The sequence below is a fragment of the Monodon monoceros genome, unplaced genomic scaffold (assembly GCF_005190385.1).
Source record: "Monodon monoceros isolate NGI ecotype Baffin Bay Population unplaced genomic scaffold, NGI_Narwhal_1 Super_Scaffold_2, whole genome shotgun sequence".
NCBI lineage: Eukaryota > Metazoa > Chordata > Mammalia > Artiodactyla > Monodontidae > Monodon > Monodon monoceros.
Genome location: NW_021703776.1, coordinates 93,762,858 through 93,772,142, shown reverse-complemented (window position 1 = coordinate 93,772,142; position 9,285 = coordinate 93,762,858). Strand labels below are relative to the sequence as shown.

Here is a 9,285-nt window from a genome sequence, read left to right as displayed (position 1 = left end):
ACACACACACACACACACACACACACACACACACACACACACACACAAATATGTGGGAAAGGAGCTGTTTTTTCCCTAGGTGAGTAAACCGTCTTCTTATTATGACTTGGCTGTGCCTCAGTTTCCACCTTATAAGCAAGCCAGGTTTCCTCACTGAACTGGACATGGGGGTGGCCTTTGCCTTTTAGTTATCACACAACACCCCAGTTCCAGCCCCCCGGTCCCTGGATCAGTTCCCAGCTCACTGTGGAGAGTTTCATCACCTTGGATTCTGGAACTCAGTCTCAGGCCAGCCACACTCCATGCTGGCCCTTCCACCTGCTGGAGTTCTCACTGCAGATCCCCTCCGCCACAAGAATAATGATGACACTGCTAGAAAACTGCTTTAACCTTGTCATCGGGACAGAAGTTCCTCCTCTGTGAAATCAAGTTGAGGTTGGAACTGCTTCCCTGGTGGCGCAGTGGTTAAGAATCCACGTGCCATTGCAGGGGACACGGGTTCGAGCCCTGGTCCGGGAAGATCCCACATGCCACAGAGCAACTAAGCCCGTGCACCGCAACTACGGAGCCCGCGCTCCACAACAAGAGAAGCCACCGGAATGAGAAGCCCTCACACCACAGCAAAGGGTAGCCCCCGCTTGCCACAGCTAGAGAAAGCCTGCACACAGCAACAGAGACCCAGCGCAGCCAAAAATAAACAAATTAACATGGGCTGTTTCCAACAGCCTCGGGATGGCTGCCTTTTCCCAAAATTATGCCGTACTCTTAATTCTAGCTACCTAGAGTATACATTGTCTTCTGCTTCTACTGGACTCACCTTTTTTCCCAAAGGCCGTTTTTGGTCGCCTTGCAAATTGACATAGACCTACAGTTAGTGTGGATTATGTCAGGATACGGCTGGGAGTTCCCTAATTGTTGGGGTTTAACTTTGCAACTATGAAAAACAGTGGATTTTTTCACTTCAACCAATTTTAAATCCTCGTGTAATAATATCTGATGACTACTTTCATGGTCTAGTGAGATAGGTGAATAATGATATTGGTAGTAAATCCTACAGTTTTCACCACAGCTGTCTTGAGTGTCTGCTTTGTGTTGAGCCCTGTGCCGGCTCAGAGGCCCTTCTCGTCGTCAGAACATGAGAGTAGCAGTGAGGCTGGCAGGTAAAACAGTAGAGGGTCAGTGATAGATATGAAACTGGTGTTTAAGGGGTGAAACGCGTTAACTCATTTAGAGTGTTTGTTGGGTCTCTTGTAGATCAGATGTCTCATCCTCCTCCTTCCTTCTCTTTCCAGCTCCAGGAGGCCTTTGGGTGGGAGCCGTTCATCCGTCTCTTCACTGAGTATAGGAACCAGACCAACTTGCCCACAGACAATGTCGACAAAATGAATCTGTGGGTGAAGATGTTCTCCCACCAAGTGCAGAAGAACCTGGCTCCGTTCTTTGAGGCCTGGGCCTGGCCGATCCAGAAGGAAGTGGCAACCAGCCTGGCCTATCTGCCTGAGTGGAAGGAAAATATTATGAAATTGTACCTCCTCACACAGATGTAAGGAGTGCCCAGCGAGGTGGCAGGTAGAGAGGTTTGGGGAGTTAGGCAGAGATGGGGATTCACTCCTCGACCTCTGTCTCTTAGGTTCTAGCCTTGCCCTCTCAAGCTCACTGCCCCTAGATCTTAGTCATATCTCTGGGGAGTGGGTTCAGAACATAGAAAAAAGTGGAATCATAATTCCTCAGGAGCAAAGCCTTCTGTTTATGAGCTCATTCCTCTGCTCCCAGCCATCAGATGCCCTCCTGACCCTGTGCTGGGCCAGTGCTGAGAGCTTTGGCCCCTGCTCCTATGCCAGCCCTTGGTTCACCATCGTGGGCCATAGCCCATAGAGGGTGGCTCTCACCCTGAGGACTCCCTGGGCTTTTATTTTGATCATTTCCCCAAAAACCTGACCATAGAACCCAACTGAAATACTAATTTACCATGATATTCAGACAGCTCCCTGATGACTCATATATTTTATGTCTTGGGTAGTTTTCCAAAAGCTGTCTGGTGTATTACGAAGAGCCCATAACTCGGGTTAGCTCTTGGGAAAGTCGTTTTATCTCTGAACTCCCATTTCTTTGTGTGTAAGGTGAGGGTAAAGATCCCTGCCTCACAGGGTTGTGGGTGAAGACAGACCGGTCATTCTGAGGAGTGTGGATACTGGGCATGCACTCTAAGGGGTGGTTTTATTTCATGATGGTCCACAGAGTAGTGAGTTTCCTACTCCCCATTCTCTTCCCACAGCCCAGGGGTTAAGGTCATCATCTCTCACAGTTGACTTACCACATCCAAGTTCCGGTTCTTTCACCAGTTAGTTATATGACTCTGGGCAAGCTCCTGAACTTCTCTGTGACTCAATTTCCTCATCTATAAAATGGGATCTATTTCATAGGACTATTGTGAGGATTAAATTTTAGTACCTCTAAAAGTGACAGTACCTGGCATTTAGTAGGTACTGAGAAATTGTCAGCTGCCACTGTTACTGTCAAATTAACTCAATATCATTTTAGATCAGGACTGCACTTTCAGATGGCATTTACAGATGCAGTGAATTAACCCTATCCCATCCTACACTTTTATACACTGACTCTGAAAGGATTCTGGTATATTGCCCTATGATCTAAAGGAAGGTCTCTATATTTATAGTGGGGTTTTAAAAGCTGCTTGGGGTTTGGTCTCCTTCTTCAATTCCATCTTTCAGGTAAAATCCCTTCTTTGATTAAGAGTGGAAGTCGCTTGAAAACCAGAACAATTCCACGAGGATGTTCATCCTTAGCAAACAAGGAGCATCCGGCTGAGTGATGGTGTTTATATTTCCGCAGTGACACAGATTCCTGTCGCTGTTTGGCAGATAAAGTCCATGCACAAATAGAACCTTTACACTGGAACAAGATAACTGGATGCAACTGACCCAAATTTCATTTAATTACAGTACATTCAGAGATTTTTAACTTTTCTTCCAATCTTATTCAGAACCTCCCAATTCTTCATAGTTTCAGCTAGAGCTGGGGCTCCAGGATTAATGCTGTGTACATCCAGCCAGTTTTCCTTTAGCTCACTTCTTTTGATTTAGTTGCTTTAATGCACTGTTTTATTTGCTTAATTGGGAATTGGATGGATGCATAGACAATAAGATTTGACCTAGACAATGTTTTCCTTTCGATTCTTTTACTGTGTCATTTCTTAATACTAGAATTATTTTCCCATATTCCATGAGTATCTATCATCCAAGTACTTCAAACATAGATGTTAAATATTCATTCAGCATTGAAAATAATTGCTATCAATTAGTGGGTTGTTGAGTATGTGCCAAGTATATAGATTGTTTCATTTAATCTTCACAGTAACCTTATGGAATGGAAACTTAACAGCTCCCATTTTTCAAATGAGTGAACTGAATTTTATGGAGATTGAGTAAATTGCCTAAGCCTTTATTGGTAATAAGTGATAGATCTGGGATCTGAACCCAGGCATTCTGAATGAGTTTTAGTAACTACAGTGCTTTGAACAAGCAAATAAATGAGGAAATGAAGAAATGAACCAGCAAATAGAAGGAACTTTATGTCCCTCCTCGCCAGCACTTTGGCTGTTTTTACTTAGCTCTCACCTAATTTTATCAGAACAGAAAGTCCTTTTGTTTACCCCAAATGCCAGTTCAAAGGAAGACTTTGAGGTAGGCTCCTGAGGTGCTCCCAATGGACAGTGCTGGGATGGTCCCTTTAGTACGGTCCCAGTCATCTGGGTTCCGGGATCTTCGGGTTTCAGTCCTTATCTCCAGGGCACCATGAAAGCATTCTACTAGCTTATTGGATTTTGAACGATGGGCTATTTTGGTAAAGTGTCTGACTCCCAAAAGTCTCAGACACTGTATGTTTTCAGAAAGGAAATTAGATCCTCAGTCATTTAGAACAATTTTTATACCCATTCTTGCCCTCCTTAGTCCATTTTCAGCAGTACAGCCCCGGGGACCTTTTAAAAATATCGAGTTATCCATGTCACTCCCCTGTCTAAAAGCTTCCAATGGGACTTTGAATTTAAGATGATGAACTGAACATGTAAGTTTACTTCCCTCCCTCCCCAGGCCCCACTGAAACCGAAGTCAAGAAATGTAAAAGAGAATTGACACATCTCAGCAAAGAAAACTGAAGGAATTTGGTTATAAGTGAAGAAGATCTCAACACATTTCTGGAAGAGAGAAAGTGGAAGAAGTGATAATGAAAGAGTGCAGCTCCTTTCAGATGGAATATAAGCTGATCTGAACGTGTAACCCCAAAGAGATTTGGGCACCTGAAAAGTCTGTCTACTGAAGAATTATGTGTCAGTTGTGAAATTGAACCCCATCTCATTCTACCCCAACCTTTGCACAGAATACAGGCAACCTACCACTGGTTTCTGTTAAGTCTGTTGTTGTTGTTGTTTATTGTTGTTGTTTGTGTAAAGGAATCGAATAAACTGCTTGAGGAAAGGTAGGAGTTGGTGCTCCAAAATAAATTTCTCTTTTGGGGAAAAAAGTGAGCCCCTAGCAGTTAGTTCTCTACAGATGGCTGAGATCCCTACTCAAGTAACCAAGTGCTTTTAGTCACAGAAAGGTTTACTGGAGAAGCAGACAGACCACACAATGGCAGAGGGAACCCACAGCAACTCCTATAAAAACAGTTATACTGATTCTTCAATGCAAATGGTCAGCTGGGAATTCCCAGACATTGAGCCTTAGGGGTAGGGGTTGGGGGAGGGACCAGGGGAGCAGCATGTGAGAAAAACAAACAATCAGGAAATCTGAAAAATATAACAGACTCTAGGGGCAACAGTTAACATGGAAGAAAATGACTTAAATATCTTCAGAGACATCTAAGGTGCATTTGTAAGATAAAAACAGGATGCTACAAAGAAGGGGAAAACCCTGAAAATAAGAGGAGCCCTTAAATTGAAATAGGACTGCCAAAAATATTTAGTAGACAGGCTGTAAAATAAGGTTGAGGGAATCTCCCTAGATATAGAGCAAAAAGAAATAGAAAATATAAAGAGAGGAAAGAGACACAGACAATATCTAACTGTTATGAGTTTCTGGAAGAGAGAACACAGGAAATGTTGTGAAGAAAAAAAAATTGAACAGAAATAAGTCTCCAAATTGAGAGGACCCTATACAACCTACATCTAGACATAATCTTGTGAAATTCTGGATATATATTAAGGATAGAGCGAAGATACTGAAAGTGCCAAGAGAAAAAAATAAAATTAGGTCATCATAATTAGCTCAACTAAAAAGGGATGAGAAATAGACTGGGAGCCGATTTTTCATCATCAACACAATGCTAGAAGCCAATAGAGAAGTGTCTTCACACGTGGAAAATCTTTGTACCCAGAATTCCATAGCAAGCCAAACTGTCAAGAGTCAAGTCGAAAGGAATTTTCCAACATGCGAGTTTTCAGAAAGTCTACCCTCTTAGCACCTGGAAAGGAAGTTCTCTCTCACCTACTGAGGAAGTTCTCCAGCAAAATGAGAATGAAAATCGGGAAAGAGAAAGAAATGGAATCCAGAAAACAGTGCACCTCACCAAGGATGGCTGACTCCAGAGTGACCATTATCCAATAGGATAGCTCACTCCAGAGTGACAGTTATCCAACAGGAAGGCTCACTCCAGAGTGACAGTTATCCAACAGGAAGGCTCACTTCAGAGTGACAGTTATCCAATAGGATGGCTCACTCCAGAGTGACCATTATCCAACAGGACGGCTCAGTTCAGAGTGACAGTTATCCAATAGGATGGCTCACTCTAGAGTGACAGTTATCCAAGAGACCCATTTCAGATGAGAGTACACAGTTTCAGGCTCTCTGGGGAGAACATGCATTCTGTGCCATAGATATTATCCTTGAGAAGCTGGAATGTTTGAGAATATGGAGGAGATACATTCTTTAGTAAACAAGAGAACAAAACAAAAATGTCAAATTCAGGTTCAATTATGAGACAATAATAAAAAAAATCATGGAATGTAAGAAGAGACTCATTTTGACATTGGCAGTAGGTACATTTCATTTCAAGTGACACAGGAAACATGACATTGGATATGTTTGGAAGAAAATATCCTAGCTTCTACTTAGCTCCCAGTAAACAGTATTTACAAAGCCAAAATAATGTAGATACTATTTATTGGTATTCAGTGTTCTGATCAGCCTATAGGTAAAACACGAAAGGCTTGATCTTTTATTCAGAAATAAAAGGGGAAGTAATCCTGAAAAGGAAAAAGGAAGCAGAAAGAGGTTGAGAATTAGTTGGGGGAAGAGAGGTGGAGGGAAGAGTAGAATTACCTATTCAAAATGGGGATGAAAAGATAAAGTCTACAGTTAATGGAACAAGGACTAAAGGATTGTTACTGTTCAAAACTATAAACCAATAGAAGTATTAAAAATGACATCTGTCAAAAATTTGGAAAAGGATAGGCAAATGAAAGGTGGGAATAGTGTAAGTTAAATCCTTATCTTTTGTAATGGGGGATTATTAAAGATTGTCTAAAGTTAATAAGTCAAGAAATTATTGTTCAAACATTATTTAATGTTAGGAAGTTAGTTAACAGAATATCTAAAAATATAAATTGTTAAATGCATTGCCTCTAGGGTATGGGACTAGGGTTAAAAGGGTGGGGTGGGAAACTGTGTTTTTCATTTTAAGTCCTTCTGTACTATTTAATTTTTTACCTTGTGCATGTATTACTTTGAAAATTTTTTAATAAACTTAAATAAAAACCCTTCAATGGCTTCATATTAACTAAGATACGGTCCAATCAAAACACTTAAAACGGCTTATAAGGCCCTCAAGTATTTGGATCCACCCAGTGTGTCCAAGGCTCATCACATCTCGCCATCACTCTCTAGTTCTAACCACACTAAATACCCTCCAGCTATTCAGACACACTTCCCCTTCTCTTGTTTCTACAGGTGTTCCACAGAAAACAAATACTGTCCCGACCTCACCATGTGTCTGCTGATGAAGCTTACTGTCTAGCAGGTTTTCAGTATCTGTTGAGTGAATGAATGTGCAACAGGGTGTTCATGAAAATCACCAACTAGTGTTCTTTCCCAAGAAGGCACATGATGTTTGTCTCTATTCCAGGAGCATTTCAAGACCATGATGTACGCTTTCCTGAACTATTCATTTGACAGTTTTGATAAGTTTTAGTCATATACGAGACCAGGTGATGTCAGAGGATTTCTATCCATCTGTTAGTCTCTTTGGTATGTTCTTTGCCAAGCTGCCTCAATATCATAATCGATTTTCAGCTATTTTTTCCCTGTAGTTGGGAGAAACAGCCAGCTATCTAGTGGACATCTTCAGGCTCCCGAGTTTCATGTGTCCTGCTATGCCTAGTTTCTTGGTGGCTCTTCCTTCTTCATTAATTTACTCTCTTCTATTGCCTACCTTCCAAGGCCAACTGGAGCTCTCTAATGAGTATTGACTGACCTTACTGCCAATCTTCAACAACTGCATTTACTGGAAATCTTTCCTATCTCCTCTTAAGATCACTCTCTGATTTACCTAGTCCCTAAACCAATGTCCCCACCCAATGTCACAACCTCACCTAATACATGTACTTAACAGGCCAGTAAGTAAGCAAATACTGCCCTAGATATTGACTATTCTTGCTGACAAAAGTAACACACCCTTCTTTCAAGACTAATTCACGCCTATGTTCTTTACTCCTTCAAAGATTTTGGACCCCTACTTGGCTTCCATTTTGAAACAGATTTCTTTCATTGACCCACATAATTGGAGTCAGTCTTCCAAGTGTGGTAGAGAAGGGGTGGAGGTTATCTTTAACTTTTCAGACATCTAGCTACAGATACACAAAAACAATTCCACATCTAATTCGAGAGAGTTACAGAAATGTTACTTATTTGGATTCTTGTGATTTAAATGCTGTAAAGAGAAGCGTTTCTTTGATAGGAAAGCTTGAGCAGTTTATTTCCAATGTTCTAGTGTCATGTTAGGTGGTTGGTTTCATAGGTGCTCATTATATTAGAAATAAATAGAATAAATAAATGAGTAAATTAAAAACAAGGTATGCATTGACCAGTGATGACAGTGTCAGAAGCCAAGGATTATGCTAACACAAATATGTGCGCCTGAGGGCCATCAGAGTTAATCCGGTACATCGGCACTATATAGGGACTCATATATAATTAGTTAAGAAATACGTACGTGGAGGTACTAAAAATTTCTTTGCATGAGCTGCCTAAATTTGGACATCATAGGCACTTTCACAGACTGCCAAAATTATTTAGTATAATTTGAGAACTGAGATAGTGCTGAAAGGGTAGGAGGGAGGGCAAAATGATCAAATGTACAGTATAAAAACAAGTCAAGTGGTTGGGAAGAGGCCCCAGAGACATAGAGAGAAGACCCCTCTCCGCTTCTCAACAATACAGCAGGCTCTGCCTATGCCTAGTCCTCTCATCTGTGAAGTGTCTGATGTAAACAGGAGCCAAGAACCTGGAAAGATCATAAGCTCATTCCTCACCCTTTGTCAAGGTTAATAGAGACAGGAGAGGAAACTCCAACTTTTTTTTTTTAATAGTTTCTCCTTTTCTTGCTATCTGTGTAGCCTTGGAACCAAACTGTTACAAAGTAAACAATAACAAGCCTTAGTTAAGGCTTCTGACATTTAATCACAGGATGACTGGCACTATAAGCCGATTTATTGACGACGAGCTTAATCAAAACTTAGAGCAGGCTTAAATCTCAGGTCCTCATAGGGAAACTTTCAGATAAACTATAAAAGGGCAAAGATCTGACTTATCAGAAGTGTTTGTGACCTTTGGATAAAACCTAGTGGATTTCTGGTACTGGATAAAGAAGGGCCTTTGGGGCTTCCCTGGTGGCGCGGTGGTTGGGAGTCCGCCTGCCGATGCAGGGGACACGGGTTCGTGCCCCGGTCCGGGAAGATCCCACATGCCGAGGAGCGGCTGGGCCCGTGAGCCATGGCCGCTGAGCCTGCGCGTCCGGAGCCTGTGCTCCGCAACGGGAGAGGCCGCAACAGTGAGAGGCCCGTGTACCGCAAAAAAAAAAAAAAAAAAAAAAGGGCCTTTGATGGGGGGGGGAGGAGAGAATATGCTCAGGTATAGCCGGTGATGGTGTTAATGCCCTCCAGCCAAAGACCATCAGGAACACACCTGTAGTTGAACAAGTTGGATGTATTACTTATCGCAGCTGGGGGAAATGCACACCACAGGGAACTGTGGGAGTCTCAGTAAAAGAGTG

The 9,285-nt window shown here is 42.1% G+C and overlaps 1 protein-coding gene across 5 annotated transcripts in view; it reads left to right on the top strand.

The window, feature by feature from the left end:
• The window catches only part of TCAF1 (TRPM8 channel associated factor 1), a 45,154-nt gene extending 39,885 nt beyond the window's left edge, over window positions 1-5,269 (top strand). For 3 of the 5 annotated variants that reach the window (XM_029233452.1, XM_029233453.1, XM_029233450.1), the window contains exons 8-9: window positions 1,293-1,543; window positions 4,113-5,269. In XM_029233452.1, the coding sequence (XP_029089285.1) occupies window positions 1,293-1,543; window positions 4,113-4,122 (261 nt within the window). In that variant the 3' untranslated portion in view covers window positions 4,123-5,269. Of the gene's footprint in view, window positions 1-1,292; window positions 1,570-4,112 lie in introns of all 5 variants that reach the window. The other 2 variants (XM_029233454.1, XM_029233451.1) reach the window with 1 other exon arrangement.
• The last annotated feature ends 4,016 nt before the right edge of the window (window positions 5,270-9,285 follow it).